General features: G+C 37.9%; 1 protein-coding gene across 2 annotated transcripts in view; it reads left to right on the forward strand.

The window, feature by feature from the left end:
* Window positions 1-24,470, forward strand: part of SHQ1 (SHQ1, H/ACA ribonucleoprotein assembly factor) — a 53,450-nt gene that overhangs the window by 18,146 nt on the left and 10,834 nt on the right. For both annotated transcript variants that reach the window (XM_030501824.1, XM_030501825.1), the window contains exons 9-12: window positions 999-1,153; window positions 2,932-2,985; window positions 5,064-5,187; window positions 11,980-12,100. In XM_030501824.1, the coding sequence (XP_030357684.1) occupies window positions 999-1,153; window positions 2,932-2,985; window positions 5,064-5,187; window positions 11,980-12,100 (454 nt within the window). The remainder of the gene's footprint in view (window positions 1-998; window positions 1,154-2,931; window positions 2,986-5,063; window positions 5,188-11,979; window positions 12,101-24,470) is intronic.

Genomic DNA, 24,470 nt, shown 5'->3' on the forward strand with positions numbered 1-24,470 from the left:
TGAAAATCTCTTACCTCTGGCTTCTGGCTGTTTTAATTGTACTAAATGGCTTCTTGATTTACTTGAGTTTGTACAGGGCTGGCTTCTTGTCAGTTATCTACTTAATCTCTACTGTTATTTCAAGGCACTTCTGCCATCCTTTCTGAAGTGTTTGAAGTACTCTTCAGAAGGGTTACCATGCAATATTCAATCCTAGCTATCTGTGCCTATACCACTCTTGCTAAAGAAGTACTTTGATGCATTGTGACAGCATGCCTCCTGCGTTGCTGTTGTCTTCCTTATGCATCTCAAAGAGAAAGTACTGGGTGAGAAGATTCTTGGGGCTGGCTCAATATAGGCACTCTAAATACTGAAGATAAGCAAAATATGACAATCGCTTATGGAGTATACCATAGGTCTTTGGAAGGAGATACAGCTTTCATACCAACATTGGTGGGATTAGAATTTTGATCTTTCTTTGGTTTTCCTCAGATGCTGAAATGATGTTATCACACAGCATAAATGAAGCTCCTAAATCATGCTTAGGTCATGAGTCAAAATTGATGAGTCTTGGAAATACGGAACAGTACCTTTCCTTTTTTCACCTTCCCTATTTCTTTAGTTCTTACCCTTTTCCACAATAAGAAAATATATTTGGATTTTTTTATCCTGTTTTCTTATTTTTATCCCATACAATGTAGACTTAAATTTACTCAGATCCTAATTGTGCATTTATCTCTGATAAGATACCCAGACGTCCACAGAAATCCTTGGCACTTTTGGAGTGGGTACATGCAGTACATTGCAGGGCTGGAAGCTGACTTTGAAAGGAACATGTCAGAGTTTAATAAAAGTTAAAAATGAAAGTAAGAATGATTTAGGCTTTTTCTTGAGTGATGAGTGACTTGTGATTAGTTACATGCTTCTTTTTAAAGAGACTGTTTAAGTAGTATTACCACCTATTAAAATGAATGTGCCAGCTTTAAATTCATAATCAATTATGCTTTGACTTTTTATAGTTGTCTTCTCTGAGGAAGAGAGAGAGCAGCTGAGAAAGTTCACAAATAAATCTTACCTTCTGGATAAAAGAAGCCGTCATCATGTGTATCTTGGTTTAATTGATATCCTTCTGGCCTATTGCTATGAAATCTGTGTCAATGAAGGAGACAAGAATGTAAGTCAAAAAGAGTTTTAGGAAGCTACTTCTGGACCCCTCACTGTCATTTAGGAATCTTACCTTTTAAAGTGTATTTACTTCCAAGCATTAAAAATATGTAATTAAGTTAAAATGAAAGACTTTATATCTCTAGATTGAGCTGTTGGGATGCGTGTGGGGATTAATATGATTTCTAAATACTTCTCTTCTTCTGGAGCAGCATTTTAGCTGTAGAAGAGAGCTGCAGTTGCAGGAGATTCCAGGCAATTGTTTGTTTCCGATTTGTGTTGTGTTGTGATGTGTCTTGATTTATGTAAATTTAAAGTTCACAAAATAATTACTCTTTTACATCAATGGTTCTTCCTTCTGTGGTTTGGACAGTTCCATAATAGGGAATTACAACATAATAGGCATTACTACAAACAGGTATGTGTAATACTGCCACTACTGATTTGGATGCTGAAAGAGCGTGGGAAATCATTGTCTGTAGGACTGAAACTACGTGTTAGGCTACCATTATATGCCTTTAACAACACTGATTTTTTTTCAAGAGTTATTTTGTTTGGTGGGTATCTTTTTTGTAAGCTTGTCACAGAGCATAGAAGGTGTTTCGTGAGGCATTCTGGAAACCAGAGTGAGGCATTTAAAACTTTTAAAATTGACACACATGAAAAATATAATAATAAATGCTAATGCAGAGTATTTTTTCTCTAGTGTTCAAACACTCAGGGAGGTAGGAAGGCATGTTTCCATTTTCAGGATTCTGCTGGTTGCCCATCTCTTCCACAAGCAGCAGCCAGCTTTACTTTATGTTCTGTATCCCAGGCTTTGTACAGGATATAAAGAATTAAGAGAATAGTGGAAGTATAGGATGGATTCCATGCTGTGCTGTGGACAGCTCGCCTTTTTGAAATGGACTCGCTTCCCAGATATACTTTGTGCGTGGCATCTCCTCTGCTGATATTAACCAATACAGTGTTTTCTCAAATGCTTTTAATCAAAATATTAGAACATATAATCCAAACCATTCTGTCTTAATCAGACTCAAGTGTGAGGCATGGATTTTAGAATGACAGAAATGTCCAGACCTCTTCATTCAACAGAATAATCTAGGATGGTTGTATTGTGTAAGAACCACTAATATGTGAGGAACACAATTGTACAATCCTTTAGTGACCTTTGCAATAACTGTATGGTATATGTGGAAAACACACTGTAGTCTTTTTTCTTCTTATATTTCTTTACACACATAGACACCCCTCCAAGACACTCAGGCCATAGAGATCTTTACTAGAGCCAGGACTAGGGCCAGGGCTTTCTGGCTTTTTGCCCTAATCATCCCACTAGACTACACTACCACACAAATACTATGAATCTGTAATGACATTTTACATGTCCTGCTGGCTTTAGGAGCCTCTCTGAAAGCCAGAGTCTTGAGTTGTTTTCACGAAACAAGGCGTTTGAGTTTCTTTGTTGGATCAAGTTTCTGTTTCTTGGTGTGAAAAGGGACAGAATTCCACTAAAATACTGTTTTTCTGTGATTGCTCTTGTATTTAAAGGCTTTCTGCATAGGCTAGATATTCCCAAAATAGAAACCAATTCAGTTATTTAAAATCTGCATTGCAATATAATTTTTAATGCTGTCCTGTGGCCATTTCAATGCACATAAAATAATTGCTTCTTCATATTCACAAAGGTTCTTAAATTGCTGCCAGAATGTTATCTTAAATAGTTTGCCAGCAGTCGTGAATGTTGAATTAGATAACACTTGTTTTAAGGTCTCCTCTTAACATCAGGTTGAATCATCTTGGAACATAAGGAAACTGAGTGCAACGTTGTGCTGGCTGGAGGTAAGTTAAAACTTCAGTTTTGCTTTATCTGTTTGCTGTCTTGTTTGGTTTTGGTAGTGGATGTTGCTTTTGTGGAAAGCTTACTCTTTCAGTATGAAGATGAATTAAGTATATGTCCTCTTTTTAATAAATGTTATGAGAAATTGATTGTGACTTCTGGGCTTCCAACTACTACCAGCCTCCACAGGCTGGTGTATGACTTCTCATCTGTCCGGGTTCTTCTGGCCCATTCTGGAAAAGCTGAGGATAGGCACTACAGAGAAGCTGCTTGTCCACACACTGTCCCAAGCTCCTGGGCTTGATTAATAAGTTCTGACCTTTATTTAGGAAGTAACTGTAATTAATCTTCACATATGTGTGTGCAACTCCATGCTTAGGGCAAGAAAATATAGCTGCCTAGCTCCTTGATCGGAAGTCATAGATATCTTCCTATTTAATTGTCTAAAGCATCTTAAAATAGAAAGGGCATATCAAGGACATAAAAAGCAGGGACTCTAATTTTAGTGTTCTTGTGTCCTTAATGTCCTCCCTCGGATACATGTTTCAATAACTTTTAAAGATGGCAGGCCTTGATAAAGCAGCTTATTGTTCACTTCTGGTTTTTTTGACTGCTGAATTCTGTTCTTTGCACTTTCACGTTGTTTACTGTGTCATTAAGTTGTTACAGAGCTGGAAGTGGAAAGGACTTAACCTGGGCTGTAATCCGCTGTTTCTTACGATGGCAGCAAGCTAGAAAGGACTGTTCCATCTTCATTCCTAATATTACTGAGTCCAGTCTCAGTCTGCAGGATGAAAAATGAAATTTGACAGGATTTTTGGATTCAGTCCTTCAAACGTTTCTTGTAGTGGTGAATGTTATGTTCAGTTCTGTGTTCTGTGGTTTTTTAGATCTGTTTTTTTTCCATTGAATGTTCTGAAGTCACAAAGGAGTGCAGCTAAAATGCAGTGATTGTCTTGAATCTCAAATTCTTTTCAGATTCACGTCCTAACATAGTGAAGGAGTTTTCTGCATGTGCTTATCCTATAATATATAAGTTCTTAGTGCAGTCTGTGCCAACAGTGTATTTCACACCCAGAAAATTCAGTCTCCTGGCACCAAGCTGTTAATAACTATATCTGTTCCACAAACCATGTAGAGGCGGGTGTTTTCATCAATCTGTAAACAAAATTGCCTCAGCTATGGTTTGTTTGAACTGACTGCCATTTTGCTGTGTGTGACATGTACACACCTTAGAGTCTAAATATTAAATAACAAAACATAAATTATTTAAATGCTTACCAGTGCTCCATTAAAGTAAAAAATGGGTTGAGGTAGTTCTATAATGCAAAAAAAGTGCTGGCTGTCAGCAAAGCATTTTTATTAATTTGGATAAATTGAGAGTTCAAGATGAAATAGGTATTTTGATTTGAATTCATAAATGGAATATTTTTTCTTGAAAAGTGAAAGCTGGAAAGGAAATCACTCTCTTAAGTTAATGCCTCTGGCCTGTGTAAATTTGAGGTCTTCCTCACTTGTAAAGAAAGACAACGAACTGCTTTTGCTGAGCAGGTATATTTATCCCTGTCTCAAATATCTGTAATTTTCATGAAAGACGAAGTCATGTATCATTTTTAAAGATCTTACGTGTACACATGTATTTTGTTAATATCATGTGGTTTTAATTTTTCTTTATTCTTAAAAGGCTTTTTATAGTTTCCCCTTAATATATGTAATAATGTAGGACAGATGTAATATATTGCTTTAATCTAAAGGATGGCAAAGGCTTGAGTTAGATGTTTTATTCTAATGTTCTCTACATTTTTTTTCTTTAATTCAAACCCACTAAAATGTACAGGACTTCAGTTAACCTGCCATGCAAACTAACTGTGCAGTGTCTTGTTTCTATTTAACATGTTGATTTCCGTATCTATTAAAATACAGATTTTTAGATTTAATAATATATTAAAATATGCCTTTTTTTTTTTTTTTTTTTAATTCTGCTATGACTTTTTTCCTTAAAGGAAAACAAAGAAAGACCTAATTCTTTGTATAGGAAAGCACATGGACTAATTCAGATCTTTCACTGATATATACACAGAGTTTCACTAGCATTCATGATGTCCTGGTATCTTTTGGAAGAAGGGTGCTGTGCTATCCCCTGTACAGACATTTTGGATTGGTGATACGTGCCTTCAATGATACAGTCATGATACTGCAACTAGGTAAGTTTTTTAGGGATTGGAAGTGATGCTACATAGCCACATTGTTTGTATGGCTGGGGTTTTTAATGATTTCTTTTAATCCTTTGGCCGGTTTCACCCACACTTGATAGATACTGAAATTTCTAGACATCTTGTGGTTTTGTGAAAACGGGGCTGGAGAAGAAGAGAACAAAATTAGTGTCCTTACCAGGGGAAAGCCCCTGAAGCAACTCATTTATTAGCCAGCAGATAATACATGCAGTTGTGGTGTAAATTCAGCTGTATTATTCATGCCAGAAAATATTATGAATGAAAGATACAAATAAAGAAATTTCATGAATGTCACATGTTTAGAAAAATCTTTGATCCACTCTTGTATCTTGATAAATCAAGATAGTGCAACCGTGATTTGTAAAGCTTTAGGGAAAAGATCTTGAAAGTATTTTTCTCCACTGTATTTGTCTGTAAAGAGATTTTTCTGTTGGACAAGAACATTTTAATGAAGCTTTTGTTACGGTAGGTTAGACAATATACATTTTTTTTTTTTAGACCCTATTCTAAAGGTGTCTTAAGTTTTTATTTCAAAGCAAGGTCCCTTACAAGTATAGCAGCAATCATGGTGTTTTCTGTTGTTCTTTGTGTTCTTTAATTACCTGACTGAAACAGCGTTAAAAAAGGTTGGAAGGATTTCTGATAACTTCCATGGTTTGTCTCCTAAGGGAAGTTTGTAAAGCATCATTGTCTTCAGTTGTTTCAACTGTTCTGTTTAAGTTCTCCTCATCATGGTTTTGTAGTTGCAAATCTGGGCAGCTTCCCTGCATAACTTACTGTTTGAAAGAAATATTGTTTTAATTTAACCCTTGTCAGTGATGCTGAGATTTTGACAGAAAGGAAGCTTACCCTGATGTGGACTTCCTGCTTTCCTTGCCAGTCTCTTTTTCTAGGACTAGATCTTCTGTTGGTTTGTGGGTTTTGGGGTTTTTTTTGTTGTTTAACTGAGCCAGTCCATTAATTATTTTCCTTTTTCCTGTTCAAAATAACTATTTGACATCTAGCATTCCTAATTCCTAAACTTTTCCATTGTGTGTGCCAGTTCAGTATTGCAATACAGAATCACACGTTTGAGAGCAAGAGGTGGACTTGTAATTCATGTTTAATGTTATAGTTCTTTGTAGGAATAAGGCAAAATGGTTGAGATGATCCTGTGGCAAGTCCAGTGGTAGTTTGGGAAGAACAGAGATCCTGAATTTGTATTGGCATCAAAACTTGTTTTGCATCATTGTTCTTTTAGCACTTCCTATATAATTTTTGTCTCCTAGGAGCAGGGGCCAAAATCTCTGACTTACATATATTATCTTAGTTCTCACCTTGTTACTAGGGAAGTAAGATAGTTGTAAGTAACAGCTGAGTAGAGCTATTCATAAAAAAAAAAAAAAAAAAAAACACCCAAGCAGTGAATACCATGAAAACCATTCTGTTGCAAAATAAATAAATGAAAATAATAATATAAATTTAATTTAAAACTGAAGAATAAGAAGCTGACTACACACTATGTATTTGTAGCTATGTTTTGTTTCACATTCAGGAGTGGAGCTGTCATCTTAATGACTGCAAATTGTTCTTTCAGCAGTGACATTCATTTATATATTCCCTGTTTATCCCAGACAGCTTTCATGTAGCTGTACAGGTTTTCAAACCTATGGTTATTCCAGCTTCAGCTGTGCAGTTGTACACAGCCATGTCTTTATCTTGGGTTGTTAAGGTTCCTTGCAACTCTTCTATTTATTACAAGTTACTACTTTTAAAAAGAGCATTGTGTTAGAGAGAGATATATATATATATATATTATTTTTTGGAAAGAAGAATCACTCAGAAGCAGCTCTTTGGTGGTTTATTTTCAGTGCTTGTGAGTTGCAGGATTAAAACAAACAAATCAGAAAACCTAAACAAACAAAACCCCAAACAAAACAACTGCCAAAAACTATTGACGATTCAAAATACCACTTACATTGTGAGAGTCAGGTAGTGAAGTTCTAAGGGGAAGATATATGCTGTCCCTCTTCACTTATCTCCACTGGCTTATGCTGCTGTTCATAAGTGGAGAAATAAAATTCTGATAAGAAACCTGAAATCATAGAGCGCTGTCAGCCTTTTAGATCTTCTTCTGAAGAAGAGAGTACGTGAGAGGTAAGCTGTTTGCTTTTCTTTTAATGTTACGATGGAAAATGGTGAATGAATGAGTGAACATTCAATGATCCAACAACATATTTGCAGTATTTTGGTGAGGGAGATGGCATCTACAACGACTGTGTCAGGTTTCCTTATGCATCCTCCTACACTGGATGTGTGGCTGCTGTTGCCTCCTTCTCCTCCGCTTCCAAAACACAGTGGCCCCAGTAGTGCTTGCCATCACGGTCTCCTCGTGTCACTCACAATGGTCTTGCTCCAACAGCAAAGTCCCTGTCTTCTCTACGGGAGTAGTTTGTTTATGCTCACTCATTCTCTGCTGGGACAGGAGATAGACTAGCCTTTTTTTTTTTTACCTCAGTGATTTGCATTAAAATCGCTGCCATACGCTTTAAAAGAAATTCAGCTTTATTTAGCTGATGGCTCAAATGGTTTGGAAGCAGCGGAAGAAGTTAAGAAATGCAGCAGGTCTGGCTTTGTTCTGTGTCTGTGCTGTGCTGGTTTACTGGGAAACAGTCAAAATGTTTCTTCCTTCAAACTTCGGTGGAGGTTGAGCCATGCTTTTGAGGAATTTCTGTTTTTACAAAATCCTTTGCAAAACCCTCTTTTACAAACTCCTCTTTGTTTGCTGGAAATGACGCCTCCCCAGTTTGGCACTGTATTGTAATATATCTCTGATGAACATAGGTATAAATGACTGTCAAATAACAGATAACTAATTCAATTAAATAGTAACACAAAACTATTCCTCCTTGTGTAGATGCAGGAGGATGGTGTTTAGCTTAAAGGGAGAATTGGTTTGAGTTGACTCAAACCTCATCCTGACTTGAGGTTTCTTTCAGGATATTGGTAGCGGAAGCTGGGACATAGTATAATACAATGTTTTAATAATAATATGCACAGTAAACTAATTTATTTTAAAATCATAGAATCATAGAATAGTAAGGGTTGGAAAGGACCTTAAGATCATCTAGTTCCAACCCCCCTGCCATGGGCAGGGACACCTTGCACTAAACCATGTCGCCCAAGGCTCTGTCCAACCTGGCCTTGAACACCACCAGGGATGGAGCATTCACAACTTCCTTGGGCAACCCATTCCAGTGCCTCACCACCCTCACTGTAAAGAACTTCTTCCTTAGATCTAATCTAAACTTCCCCTGTTTAAGTTTGAAGTCATTACCCCTTGTCCTACCATTACAGTCCCTAATGAAGAGACCAAAATAGTAAAGAATTTTGATGGGACTGAATTGTTATGCCTCGAGTTATGTGACTTGGCTTTAAAAATCTTAGTGCTGTGCTGGTGGATCGCTTCCAAGGTGCAGGATACCGCATTTTTAAGCTATTAAGGATCCTTGTGTGTGGTTGAAACACTTTTTATTTTGAATTAATACTTCCTGCCAAAGTGTTAATTGCAAAATGAATGCATTAAGCTGATGAATGGTGAGGTCTTCAGCAGATATTTTCATAGGCTGTTTTAGTGATATATAATACTTCAGCTATACTGTTCAAAATTCAACATAGTTATCTACTGTACTTACCTGTTCTTTGGATAGGATTAATAAAGGGGAAGAAATGCAGTGGTACATCCAGCTACAGTGCTATTTCCAACAAAATGTACATACTGCATTTGACAGCTGACTAACAGAACTTCATCAGGTGTGTCTTTATGTAAATACATGGAGCCCTCTTTCTTTATGTAAAGAGCTGTAATGCGTAAGTGGTGTGGGCTGGTTCTGTCCCTATTTACTGACACTGCGTAACCACTGCATAATACTGATATGGAAGTTACTGTCTATGAGCCAGTAATGAAGAGAACTCATTTGCGCTCTTTACTGTGACATAAAAGTTGCTTTGCTTCTTTCCATGCAGAAGTTAATATTAATAGATTTTGAATTATATAATTCCCCATTAAAAGCAGATAGTACTGTTGCCTAATTGGGGTAAGTTATTACCAGGACGTTTTCATTTGATAGTAAGTGGTTTTCCTCTTGTTTTTAAGAATGCTGCTGTTCTCTTTTTGATGAGACGGTAAAGTTCAGTTTCTCTTTTTAGATGAATGGTCTTCCTTCTTGAAAACGTGGAAGAACACAGAGAAGTCTCCAGGAGAAATAACTTAATGTAAAATAGAATGATGGGGCTATTAATTTCCTTTGCTTCCCATTATTCAGTATGAAAGCTGGTAGAATTTCATGATGATGTAAAATCAGTGTGTTATTTATATCAAATGGCAGATACAGAGCTGGGGTCAAATTGTTATTACAGCCTTTTCTGCAGTAACCTGTGGAAAGAGGACTGGATTTCTGTAACTGCAGAATTAAAGTTGTAGGCTGTCATCTACCAGCTGTCGTAGCAATGAACTCCAGGAGAATCCTGTGATCTGCACACATCTGCTCTGACTTTTATGATTCTTGCCTTGTCTGCTCAGCCTCTCTGCTGCTTTTCCTCTGAAGTTGCAGCTCATCCTCTCCCCAACAGCAACACAATAATTTTTAGTGGCAAGTAAAGAAAACCACCTTTGTCTCAGAAAAATGATGGGTTAGTTCTTAGAGTTGATATCCCATCTTGCAATATATTCCAATTGCGAGTTGGTTGTTATCCTCCATTACATGTAACACAGATCTTCACGCCAAAAGATAGAGGGTATTAAAGTCTGTCTTACGTTCTCTGATCCAATTCACTGTATGGTTTCACAGATAGTTGCAGTGGCACATGGCAAAGAGCTGTGGGAAAGAGGGAGGCAAAGGAGTGCAACAAAGAGCACTCAAGCCAGTGTAAATACTACTACTACTGACTACATAGCCACAGCCTGAAAGTTAAGGCCAACTGTCTACTGAAGACTGAAGTAGGTAGCCAAAGACAGAACCTGTGGTGTGGAATGTCACAGAAATAGGCCAAGAATCATCTATGTGTAAGAGAATATCCTACATTAGGCTTAAATAGTGTTCTTCAGCTCTGATTCTTTTATTCCTGTGGTAAGGAGTTAAATGCAGTTTTGTCTGAGGACATTTGGTTTATATGGTGCATGTAGAAGATGCATATTCTGAAAGCAGAAGTGTGGTAGTTTGCCACGCTCCGTGTGTTTGCCTTGAACAGAGAGTTCCCTTATTAAGTCTGGCTAGATTTGAAGCCTCTCTGATTAGAGGCCCATTAAGCTGCTATAATCCGAACCTTTAATTTATGAAGAAAGACTACTTTTTATTGAGAATTAGCGCGTTAGTCACTAATCTACATTTTTACTTGGCAGGTGAGTAACAGGAGAGGATGTTGGGCTGGCAGCTTGACAGCTAGAACCTTAAAAAATTAGCAAAATTTTCATTCCACATGTAATTTATTTTTAACTTTTTAGTCAAAATAGTTAAGTTTGACAAGCTTGGCTTGACAGGCAGTGCTGGTGATACAATCAAAAGTTCATCAGTTATATCTCGCATTTTGTTTTCTTTCCTGACTTTTCTTCAATTGGTCTCTTCCAAACCAGTGTGTTTTTCAGTTCTGTTCGTGGCTTTTTACTCTCCACATCCTTACTCCTTATTGCCATTCACATCCTTTAACTTTCATTCTCTGTCTATAGACTTAAAAGCAAGCAAACAGATTTCGTGCTTGAACAGCAGGGGGAGTTCTGTTGTTTTTAAAGACTGTAAAATGTAAGTTCATCCATGTTCAGGTTCCGCAGCCTAGGAGGAGCCAGCCTCTTGGGAGAGGGTTATTAGATTCCATTTGCAGTAGTGGCTGTTTTCATTTGAACGGGTGGATTTTTTTTTCTTCCCATTAAACAGTGAAAATATTTATTTTTTTTTTTTTTTTTTAGTGTTCCAGCACTTAACCCTTTAGCAACTTTCAGCAGAAAACTAAGGGAGGAGATTCCAGCTGATTGGAGGTTACATCAATCAGTTCTTTTCTTCATAAACTGTGGTTGCATATGAGCAAAATCAAACAGACTACAGAAAAATTTCCAGTTGTAGAATGAGAAAACATGCAAGTCTTTAATCTTTTACTGTATTTATCAACTGTAGGTCAAATGACACCACCTTGAGCCTGAAGTGAGTTTTTCTTTCTGGGGGTTCAATTTGCCAAATTATTCTGTACCTAACAGAAGCAGGAAAAGTTCTGCTTCCTTTAAGGCCATGATGAGATGTTAGATAATGGCATTACTTATGTCAGCTTACACGATTCCTGTGGCGCCTGCATGCTTGACCCTCATGTGGGCTGTGTGTTCCCACCCTCACTGTTTCCAATGCAGGTATTTGTGCAGGCACGTAGGGAAATAGGTTTTCTCTTTCTTCACAAATGATGAGGCACTGTATGACTGTGCTGAAGTTTGGGGCCAGCACATTTCAGAAATGGAAAAGCTGGGGGAAGGGGCTGCTTCAGCTGTAGGGAATTGCACACATGACTCTGTTTTGAGACTTTGGTCTTGAGGAGAGATTCCTGCTGAATTCAGAGGCTTCACATCCACATAGATGTGGATACTGAAGGGCATAGTCCTATTACTGCCGTTCCGAGACTGTGAATCGACTTAAAGGAACAAGATGGTTGTAGATAGTATGGTTATTAAAGTCTCAAAGGTGAGAAGGTGTAAAGATGATCTATGATTTCTAGTGAATTACAAAACTAAAAATCTATTTCCAGGAAAAGCTGCAGTTTTGAAGTGTCTGCTGGACATTCACAAGATTTTTATGGAGAACGACCCTGCCTATATCCTGAATGATCTCTTCATTACAGACTATTGCATCTGGATTCAAAAAGCTAAGTAAGTTCTTAGGTAGTTATTGATGTGGGAAATGTTTTCAGCATACTACATCTGCGAACAAGTATCAGTGAAATCAAAAGAAATGCTATGTCCTATAAATGGAAATGTGATCAGTGCTTTTCATTTAGTAACCTTGGCTATCCAGCTATTCTTACTGCATAAGCAAAGACATTTAGTGCGTTTTATGTAGTGACATCATTGGGGGAGGGAGGAATCACATTTTAAATAAAAATGTGAATTTTCATTAATATATTAATGGGTGTTTTGGGGGAAAAACAGCTTCTGGAGAATTTTCATTCTATCGTGATCTTAGGAAGAAAAATGTTTATGTGGCACTTATGTACCATTAGGAGAAAGGTTGGAAGCAACTCCTAGTTTGGGATTCAAATCTTAATTTCTCGTAGAAATGACAACTTGTAGTTCTGGTCAGACACGTGCAAACCATTCGCATCTGTATGAAACAGCTGATTTATGGACTGTAGCAGTTGTAGTAATTGATTATTAACAGCAGAATGTGTCACAAATCTGTGCACTGTGTATTCTTGTCCCTGTACTTGCTGCCAGCTCACTCTCCCTGGCAATATGCTTTGGCTTCCACTTCACTTGAGAGGAAACAGTGACTCTGCCACTTCCAGACCAAGTGCCTACACTTCAGCACTTCTGCATCTCGCCTGTGTTCTTTCAGCTGGAGCCAGCATGGCTTTACTTATTTCCAGAGTCTTGGGAACCTGCAACCAGACTGGTTAGAAGTATCAGCATGCTTTAATGGTTTAAAACCAAAAGTATTGGTAGGAAAACAGGGAGAAATGGATTAAATGAACAAAGGAAGCTGCATGTTCAAGTCTTACTAAGCTTTATATTTTTTATATATTTTTTTATATTTGCCAGATTTATTCTATTTTTCATACAGTTACTGTTTTTTCTCCCTCCCTTTTTATGTCAACAGCCTTCTTTGAAGGCTCTCAAAAGCACATGTGTGAGTTGCAAGTAACGTTTCTCTCAAAAGGAAGATATTACTAATACACACAAAAAATGCCATTGCTGTATTTGTTAATATAGCAACACACAGACTCATAAACAGTGTTTATTTAGTCTTTGTATTGTAGCTCACAATTTAATGAGAGACTGTAGGAGGAAAAATAACAAGTGCACAAGACAAAAGAAGCAGTGTGGGAATATAGAGGAAACTTGGTAATAATCATGATCAGAAAGAGGAATATGAAACAGAATTGAGCCAGCTTGCATAGGCTTTATGTTTAGGTGTGACTCCACCAGTACTTCTTAGAGAATTAGAGGCTTTCAGTTCATAGCTGCTTATTACATGTTGTAGATATTGTTGATTTTTATTCTTTTCTGTATGCTTTTGATTTCTACGTTCTTATAGATAACAATACACAAAATATTCTAAAGCAACTACAGGTGTTTCCAAGCATTTTCATTCATCTCTCCTGATCAGTTACTGGAACAGTTAGGAACAGCTGGTTCATTTTACACTGTCATTTTTGGGGAGGCCTTTTTGGCCACACCTTAAACATAGGAGTTGAAAAAGTACAGTAAATGGAGAAAAAGAAAGCTATTTTGTGCATCTTTCACAAAGAAATGAGTCATAAGACTGTAATGTTACTGCTGCCCATATCGGTGTGTATAATGTCTAGCAAGTCAGTTATAAAAACCAAGGCTTTCTTTAAATGCGTTTAAAAGCAGGGAAAACGTATGGTAGATATAAGTGACTGATACATTAACACATTTACTCCCAGACGCATACATTATGTACCAGTTAAGCAGAACTGACAGCTTCTGGAAAGAGGGCAATTAAGCTATCTTATTGTCATAATGACATGGCACAATAGTTGTCTGTCATTAGGAGAACAAGAGAAAGAGGAACTGCAGAAACCTTTCCTATTTTTAGGGTCTGGATCAGGAAAACATTTAAGCATATGCTTAAGTCATTCCTGTTCAGTTTAGCAGTGAAGTGTGTGCTTGAGTTAAGCATGTGTGAAGTGAACAGGAACACTTTGTTTTTTCCCTTATGTTGAAGGTAACAAGTTCTCTTGTCATTCAGAAAATACCTTAACAGATACAGAAATGGGTGGTGGCTTGTCCGTTAAGGACAAGGGTTCTCAGCTCCCCAGTTCTCAGCTCCCCAGGCATCTGAAGAGGAGGGTGGTACATCCCCTGTTCAGGGGAAGGTGGCTGTAACATCCCTCTGGTAATTGCCTTTGTGGAGAAAGAGTTCTGGGAGGTGGAGGTGTTTGTAGGTATTTTTGTGGTGGTCTTTAGTGATGTTATTTGCATGTCCGGTCAGTCTCTGTTTTGTGTCTCAGCTATTCTTTGCTCCATGCAAGCTTCATTAACTTTCTTTGTCTCAGTTTCCTCCTTTTTCTTCATAGCTGTAGTTCCAGGGCACTCTCAAAACCTGTGGAGGGTTTTCCTTTGATTCTTCTCTTTCCCTTGTATGTAACCAAGTCCTAGTGGAGGTTGGGGCCTCTGTTTAAACAGTTAAAACAGACTGTAGGTTCTTTTTAGTGAAGAATATGGTCACTTTAAAAACAGCCGGAAGCAAGCTTTTTAGCTCACCTGTGCTGGCAGAGAAAAGTCTGGGAGCTGTAGGTTTAGAAAAGAAGAAGGAAAAAGGTATTGAAGGTATCAAGTGGTGGGAAGCTACAGTCCTATTCCAGATCAAGTGTCCAAAAGAGGAACACCACTGTTAGGTACTAGCTTTTAAATACACAAACCTCATAGCCAACAGCGTGTCAATAGCTGATTACAAATTTAGTTTGAGATCATAGTTTGGCTGTGGCTAAATTAGATGAAGAAGTGAATGTGTCACTGGGCTGGCAAAAGATTATTTATTTTAAGCACAATGTATCTGGAATTGGAAATGCTTAAACTGAATAAAACACATGCAGGTGGCTAATAGTCACTCGGGTATGGTGAGTACAAGCTAGTTCTTCTATTTATTCCCCCCCCCCCCCCCAATTATTTCTTTCAGGTACCTCTTCCTAAGTGAAAAGTAGGTTCCTAGAAGTCTTAGAAAATGCAGGGTATTAGCCAAGTATAGCTAAAATTTCATCTTCCTGTTTGTAATCGTAAAGCTAATTTTACCTGCTTTCTAGGTTTCTCAAGTCTCTCTTTGAGCTGCTTGTGAAGTTACTATTAATAATTTGATCTGTTGTATAAAGAGGCATGTAAATCCTTTTAACTGTTCATTAGGCTTTGAAAAAAGGGAGCATATTGCTCAGCAAAACTTACCAGAAAAGAGGGAGAAGTAAATGTTAACCTGGGTAACAAAAGCGAGACAAAGGCAGCTTGTAGTAAATCTCGGCAGGTGGTGTCAACATTTGTGTTGAAAAGCCAGATGCAGCCAGATGGAAAATTGCATCTTTAACCCCTGAGGTCATAATGACATGTCATCACTTCATTTGATCCCCCTGCTAAGTGAGCTTATCATCCACCCTGCTGTCACTTCTGTTATTACTTTCATTTCCATAATAAAATTAAATTTAATTTGTCTGCTTTGCATGCCTCTTTTTCTTTTAGGTCAGAGCTTTTACAAACCCCTATTATACATATGGCAGCCTCTCCAAGGAGAAGTTTGACTGAATTTGTGTTACAAGTCTGAGCTTTTCTCCATCTTTCACACCTTACTTTGAGCAGAAGGAGCTGAGGGAGAGGAGGAGTTTTGGGGAAACCCTCATTGTCTCATAGCTGCAGCATGGGCTGCTAAGACCAGGGGAGTCTGGGTGTGGGTTTGCTGCAGGAGAGCTTTTCCCCTTCTGCCAGCGGGGAGTTACGTGTCTGTGACCCCATAGGAGTGGTGTCCTTTATAGAAGTCAAAGTATTTACTCACTGACTCTTGCTGTGCTGAGGTTCCTTTGTGCAGCCTGATGTCTTTCTCCAGTGTTTTGTATCCCCCTTTGTGCCAGTCTCTATTCATGTTGCTTTTTGTTGTCCACTGTTGTACATATGTGCCTTCTGGTAGCCGAGCTGCATGATGCCTGCTGGCCATAGTGCGAGTGGCTAGGTGGAGGGCTGAACAGCTTCCTAGAGATCTTCTCCAGGCAGGCAGTTCAGTGCATGCTGTCCTGCATCACCGCATAAGAGAACAGTTAAGCCCATGCCGATTTTAAGTATTTTTACCTGACATTTAAATACATGTTTAGTTTGAAATGCGTAACTTTACTGAATGTATATCTTCTGTGTTCCTGGATTTGAGGTGAAGCTGTTAGTGTTCCTGGCAGTTCCCAAAGGGTTAGTACACTTGCTTATGCACAGTTGTATACTTCTCCAAGTTTTATGGGTATGAGGAATGCAGGAGAGTAAGATATTTGATCCCATGTAATTTGATTATATTTTTCATTATCACTGGTTTTCTACTTGTTAACTTACCAGCTCACCTTTCATTCATCTTTTCTATTGCAAAAAATTATAAAATTGTGTTGTGTATTGTAGTAGCTTCAACTTGTGCAGTAAAGGAGATCTGTATGTTGAGAGAGATGATCTGCCTCAGTGAGCCCTTTCAAACTGGTATCTGCAACTTGATTTGTTATACTGGTATATAGACCGGTTTAGTGTATGCATGTTCTGTGTACACGTGTAAATACACGTGCTCCATAACCTAAGACAAATGTAATCTTGCTAATTTGGGTGAGTGTAGGTGTAACATGCCAGTTCAAGCATGGGCTATTTGTGTTAAATAAAAATGGGGATTCCTGGTGGCATTTATACAGTCTCTGTAGAAGCTGCTGTCTTTATTGGAACTAACTAAATTAAAGTGAAGATATTCCTAAGCATGTTATGTTTGCTTCTCTTGATTTGCAGGTGAGACATACCCTAGAAGATAGGCTAGCTTCATAGGTCTGTTTTCCTTTTCATCTCTTTGTTATAATCGAAACCTAGTCCTTGTTACAACATAATTACCTAGTCTGAAGCCAGCAGGGAGTTGCTGCTTTATGTGTAGGATGTGAAGTTCTCTAAATGTAGGATTAATTACATTCACAGCATGTCATTGAGGTGATGAGATTGACTGTGATTGTTCAGCCCCCCTTTCCTTTTCCCCAGGTTTTCTGAATTACTGTTTTAATCAATATAGCGTAATGTGGGCCTGAAGAGTTAAGGGCTGATGTTGCAAAGGCATTAAGGAGCCCAAGTCTTTCAGAAAAAAATAAGATCCTAGAGATCTAGGATTTTTACTGCCTGCATCACAATGGATTGTAAAGTGCGCAAGGGAATAAGGAACTCAACCTTCAGCATCGTAGTTTCAGTCTGTTGCATTGGTTAAAATTTGGTAGAGGGAAGACTTCTTTATGTTCATTCTGACCTCTCTCTTGGCTTTATCTGACTCTTAACATTTATTTTACAAGTTATCTCTTTCTATTTGCAAAAGGGACTGGATTTGAGTGTATGAGACAGGCCTGCTAACATTTTTTAAAGCGTGCATTTGATAATCAGAGTAGTGCTGTTAGTTTGACTGTGGTTGTGCACATTTAAAAGCACTGTGCCACACTGAATCTTCAAAAGCCTCTCTTCAGTTCATGTAAGTATTTACATAGCTATATAGGTCTATTACTAATTTACATTAGGTTCTCTTCTCTATAGAGCATCTTATTTATTTTCCTTGTATGTTGTTACCAGCTCGCCCATATGCTATGCTGTCCTTGCTTGTAGGGCAAAAAGCATCTGAGATCAGGTCATGCATTATAGCCCTCCTTAAAGAATTACCTTACGCTTTTGCTATGTTTGGGAAAATATTTTGTAGCATATAACATCTTTAGTCTTCTGTAGTCAAATATTATGATCTTTAGATGAATGCAAATGGAATTTCAACGTATATTCCAATTGTATGTTAAAATTATTTGTGAAACTGATCATCTATCTGCAAATTGAAGAAATCTGACCTGGTTATTATTTGCTAAGACCTGGAAGACTTTGAAAAATGTTTCAACCTATGTAGAAACTATTTTCATTGTGCCATTTGCAGCTGTTTCTTCTTGGCATGTTTTTCTTTAGTGGCTTAGGGTTTTATAAAGCTCAGTACTTGAATCAAGCAAAAACAGGCTTTCAGGTTAGTTTTTTTTGTCTTTTTGCTGCTTGTAGGGTTGATACTCATTAAGTCCTGTTCACTCTGTGGCATTGCCATGTAACGTTTGAAACTCGGGACTGTACTGCTGAATGAGGGGTGAACAGTAACTTGTTGACTGTGCACCTCTGCTATGGAAGTATTACGGTCAGACAGGAGGATGCAGCAACAAAATTATCCTAAAAGGTTTTCAATGATGTACTGCTAACATGATAGTTTATTAAATTTTCAATCTGTAATGGGGGGAGGAGGAAATGTATTAACAGATAAGAAAAATTAATCGGTGCTTTAAAGCATTGTCAAATGCTAGAGGAATACGCTAATTTTTAGCATCCAAGATTCAGAAGAACAAAGGTATAAGCAGTAATATGTTCTGGATGAAAATCCTGCTTCTTGGCACTGTGGGTTTAAACTGAATTGTACAGCATGTTTAAAGCACTTCATACGTTTCAGACCTTAGGAAGAATATACCTCATAGTACTGTATTTCATGTGTATTAGTTTCATGGTCAACTGTGCTCTGCTGTCTAGGTACTGTTAAAACTCTCTAGGTTTTACTTTGCCTTCACTGCTGCCTGTGTTAACCTTGGTTTAGTGAAGGCTGTGGTAATGTCAGGTTGGATTAAAAACTCTGGTATTCAAAGCAGGTGGTGCAGAGAAAAGCTGAATTGCTTTCACGTCACTGCTTTGAAAGCAGCCTTGCTGTCAGCATTATGTTCTGATATAGCCAGTTCTGTTACTTACCAGATAGTGTAACCACCCCATTGCCACCATCACAAAATCCCTTATTTCAGTCTATCTTGTAGTTAGAGGATTATATTTTTCACTATACTTCTTCAATAGTATTGTCATTGTGGATACACTGAAGCCACTTAATTCCCTGCCCCATCCCCTGCAAAACAACTTTTTGGAGTTTGGAGATTTTTAATTTGAAGGCTATTCTTTCCTTTGTTGTTTCATCTTCACAAGAGCCGTACAAGTATAAGGGATAAACCAAAAACTCTTGGTGGTACTTGTGGTCACTTTTTTTCCCATAAACACAGCAAGAACGCTGTGTTTTATCTAGTTACCTGGCTTCACCCTTACTGTCCTGTGATGACTTGCTGTAATTACTGTAATTCCTTCTTAGCAGGCTTTGCAAGCTGGCATTACTACTGCTGGCAGCTAGTTCAGCATGCAGCACTATGTTTGCTTACTACCTCGAGTAATCATGCTGCGTTAGGTTTGCTTTTCATTCACTTCTTTGGTGGTCTGTAGTGCTGTATTAACTTTCAGATGTCCCAGCTGGTTTTTGAGCTTTTACCAATAATGTGAGTGGCCACTTCAAATGGTCTCTTCGTGGTTCATTTTATGCATATTTCAGTTTACATACCACCAACTGTAGGAGTTACTAATATGTCAGTGTGCTAGGAAACATTGGAAGGGGGGGTAGTGAAAAAAGCCTGTGAAAAGACAGGCTTTTGTTGCTGTGTAAAGTTAAGATAATCCATTGTTTTCAGAGTTTTTTTGAGTACAGTCCAGTATCTTTAGCAATCTGTAAGAAAATACAGTATATGTCTTTTTTAATAAAAAATCGTGATATGACGTTATTTAGTTAAAGGTAGAAAATGAATTGCACAGGCAATGGGCTCAATTGAACAATGTGCATTTTAATACAGCCACGTGAAAGATGGCATATTCACAATAAAAGATTGTAGATCTTAGTTATACATTGGAGAATATAAGGCAGTTGAAGGCAGCACCTCTAGAAAAATAGGCTGAGCCATGCTTGGGAATGGTTTGAACCCGAGCACCTATTTATCTCTGAAGAGGTAAGAAGGCGAGTGCAATCTTCAGCTGAAAAAGCAGAGTAGTATCATTTGGGAGAAGGAAGTAGCATGACCTTAAAATAGATGATTTGTGAGACTGTGCTAAACCACAGACTAATTCTAGTGTCTATTCAAAAAGGTGTTGAAAAAATGAGAGAATTAAGGGAAAAAAGGTTCCATGAATGTACTTATCTGAATGACCTGTGTTACAGCGAGAGCGCAATAAACTCAGTAGTTCATTGATAAGAAAGTTAAAGATTGATTTGGATTGTCTGCAGACATGATGGCATAGAGTTTTCAGTTCTTAGCCATTGTTTAGTATAACAAGAAAGAACTACAAATAAAATCCATGTAGTTGAACAGCAAACAGGAAAAATTCAGGCAGCAATAAGTTTTCACGTTTTCCTAGTGAAGAGTAATTACGAGGTGGCTCGTTCTCCCCAGGATGTTGGGTAATTGTGTACTGTCTTACTTGTTTCCATCAAGATAGCCTAGCTAAAAAAGACCTCATGGTTCCAACACTAGCTATGGATCTGGTGCAGAAAGTATTTGAGATTCTGTGCAATTTATTATGCTACTAAAACAGCCTTTTCTAATCTTACAAGGGGAAATGCTGTCATTTTCCTTAAAACTTAGATAAGGATTTACCAATTTATCAAAGAGTACGTTGGCTGTTGGTGCCCAGATTTATTTATTTTCATCCCAAGTCATCTGCTCTTAATCCTTAGATCTCCATTCTTTGATTTAAAAATAGTAACTAATAATTTGCAAGCACGTTATATGTCTCCTGTTTCATTGTTTTGATGCATGTTTTTAATACAGTTTCTTTTTGTTTACTGTCATCCCGAGCTGCCATGCCTCTCATTAAATGTTGCATCTTATTTAAGGCTTGAGCTGTCACTTCAATTGTCTGTAAAGCAGTAGGTGCATGTAGAGCACTTTGTAAATAACAATACCCAAGTAATGTAATATGCTGACTTAAGAGGCTTAAAGCAAAACACTGTTAGCCCTGAAGGCTGAAAAAGGTGATAGACAGGTGGATAAAATACCAGAAGTTCCCCTTTATATATGTTTTAGCAAGCCCTGTAAAACATGGATTTTTAACAAGGGATTTAATCTCTCCTCCTAGCTGCTGCTGCAGCTTCCTTTGATGTTTTTCCTCTCCTTTCCTCTGTTGTTTTTTTCCTATTTATTCCATCGCTTTTCTATAGCTCATATTCCTTCAGGCTGTGTCTGAATGCACCTTGCTGTGGGTAGAGAAGGCAAAGAAGAAAGCCATTTTTTTCCCCCCTCAGGCTACTGCTTTGATTTTCCAAAGTTGTTGGGAGGCAGTTCCTCTCTGTGTGCAGAAGGGTCAGTGATCGATGTCATGTCTTTTCAGTCAGCACATCTCAGCTGACTCCTCTTCTGTTTTGACTAGGGGAAGGATGAGCTTGTGTGGCTGTTGCCTCTCTGAGCAGGTGGAGTGTGCAGCTGTGATCAAAGTGGGAAACTGATCTGCAGGCTGATAATGTCTTCCTGTTTTGTTTCCAACCTTGTCAGTAGCTAGCATGGTCTCTTCCACCTGCCCCTTGCAGTGATTGCCCCATGAATTTCAAGACAGAACAGTGGTAGAATGAGAGAGGAAACAAGCGTGGAATGAGGTGCTAACTTAGCCTGTGGCCTAATGCCTGCTCTCCACTATTTCCTGGGAACATCTCCTTGCAAGAACTGGGCCATGGCCTGCAAGTCGGCCAGGAAGACAGCTCTCCAGCCAATTCAGTGGGGGGTGGTGCTATTATTAGTAGTATTAATTACTGTTGTTCATAAGAGGTGTGATCATGCTCTGGAGTATCTGATACTAGGTGTCCTACAAACACAGCAGGGTGTGGGGTGAGAGGATGGGAACAGGCCATTCAGTTTATGCCCTTGCAAAAAATCTGCTTTCATGCCAGGAGTTTGCAAGATGCTCAGATTTGGTGTCTTGTGTTTGGATTGTTTGAATTGAAAATGGATTGTGAGTGGGAAGGCTACAGGTGGTGTTCTCCTCTCGAGTGTTAAGGGTCTCAGTCAGAAGCAATGGAGCAGTGTCAGAGTTAAAACTATGATCAACCTGACTAGGACTTCTGTTGTTTGGTGGTTAAACTCCATTGTAAAGGGGTAGAATCATGTTGGAGTAAAGTGTTTGTGTCTTTAAGCCTGTCCATTGTCATCGTTGTTATTTTTGTAATACATGACTTTACTAGCATTATTCTGACACTGAAATTCATATTTTCTGCACTGCTTTGTGTAAGTACCTTTCATTCCTATATTGTAAATGCAGATTGTGTAATTTACAGTGTTAAGAGTGCTGTCTTCTACATCACCAGCAGTGATGGTGAAGACCAAATTCTAGGTCATGGCAGTTAAGAAATTTGAGGGAGACAAGGCTAATGTAGAACAATTGTCAGTGTTCCATTCCTGTAATGTAGCCAGTACTTTCTATCACATTATAAAATGTGTTCCTTTCCCGCTGTCTCTTCTGTGTTGAGTTATCTATTCATCTTTCATAATTTGTATTTATCATATAAAACTTTGGAAGCTGTGCCATTGTTAAATGTTTGGACTGGCTGCAACTTTCTGAAGCTATTTTGGCAACACTGAGCTACTTCTAAGCTCAGTTAAAGTATTCTTAAAACATATAAATACTGTTCAGATTCTTTTTATAGTCCAATATTAATTCCAAGTCTGTTTTCTCTTATGAATATTTTCATAGGATCAGCTACATAACAAAGCTGTACTTGATTTCTTCTATAATCCATGATTGTAAAAGTTTGGTTTCAACTTATCAAAAAGACCAAGTAATGAAAGTAAGATGTTATATTGGAAAGCTTCATTTTATATTATTTTTTTTTTAAATATTTATAAATGTGAAGTTCAACTCATGCAGTATTTAGATCAGTATGAAAGAAGTACTGTGGAATTTCAGAATAAATACAGAGGGAAAGTCACTTGAAATACTCAGACTTATTAACATAAAAGAAGTCACTTAAATTGAAACGATGGTGCTATGGTTTATATTTGATTTATGGTTAACAAACTGTAATACTTTAAGCTATGTAGATAGCAGTTCATGTTTACAAGGCTGCAAGTTGGATTGCAGTGTAAGTATGTCATTCTCTTAGTTTCAGAATTTGTTTAATGCCTTTTAAAAGCCAAAATTTCAAGATGAAAGCATCTTATGTTCCCCTTAAACCTACCGGATTCTTCCACATTAGCCATTGTTCTGTGGTGCAGGACTGCTTTTTGTCACCTGAAGATAAGTGGTGGGTTTCTCTTGTCAAAAGTAGTCTCTTTATACTGGATTTCTGCTCTTCTAATCCCGTCAATTTGAAGTGGTGGCATCTTGCTTACAGAGAGATGTATTTTCCAGACTTCTTTCTGAACCCAGTGCTCTCTTTTTTTTATAGTGTGGTTTTCCTATGTTTAAGATAAAGATTTTGTGTGCAGTTAATGCTTTTCCAGTCCACACTTTGTCTGATGTCTACAAGGGAGGGAGCAAAAAAAGATGCTGTGAACTTCTACAAACCCAAGCCTTGTGCCCTAATCTCTTCACCGCATCGTTTGACACCTCTACCAGGCAAGAGGCAGCATAAGCGGTAGCTGGTTTTAGCACCGATCGTGGTTGGTACGTGCACATCATGGCTTCCTAGCAAGCCAATGCACGATAGCTGTGTTCTGCTCCTCTTCTGAGGGTCATTACTTATACCTCTGCTTATTTTCATCAAATATGTAGGAATTTAAAGATCTGTTTTTAAACTCTAGTTGCTCTTAAATTTGATTGAAGTTGCCTGGTTTCCAAGAGTTGTTGGAAACAATTAACAGTATAACTTGTAAACCTAAGCTAGTCAGGCTAAAACCAAGAATCCATTCTTTTGAGAAGTGGAAAGAATGAGTTCGTACCTGCAGTTGCATCAAATGTCTTGAATAGACTGAGCACATTTTATTTTAGCATCTGGCTTTTCATAAGGGAGTATAGAAATGAAGCAGACTTTAGTGGTGTGCGTGTCTTTCCTGTGAAGACAATGGTTAATCTAGTACTACATCATGTGAACAAATGTTGTGTTATTTCTGTTGTGTTTACACTCATCTGTCTCTCTTTTTGCTGCAGATAATGTAGAAGATTAGTTAAAGTTTAGGGCAATTTTTACCTGACTCCTGAAGAAAATGGTCCTGTTTCTCCTTCACTAACACATTAAATTCAGCTTTGTTCTTATATTATTTTCCATACTCATTGATCAGAGCTAATGAGATTTTAATGGAGTTAGTTGCTGGTTCTGCCACTTATTATAAAAATGTATAATAAACCAAGCATGTGAAACTGTTGAGTGGTGCTGCTTGTGTTTCTCTCTGTTAATGTACTACCTACTCTGTGATTCTTTCAGATCTCATAAGCCAGGTAGGGTTATGATGAGCTAACCAGCTAATGAAGGCTGGAAAGGGATTTAGTAAATGTTGCATGTTCA

Source organism: Strigops habroptila, chromosome 11 (genome assembly GCF_004027225.2).
Source record: "Strigops habroptila isolate Jane chromosome 11, bStrHab1.2.pri, whole genome shotgun sequence".
Classification (NCBI taxonomy): domain Eukaryota; kingdom Metazoa; phylum Chordata; class Aves; order Psittaciformes; family Psittacidae; genus Strigops; species Strigops habroptila.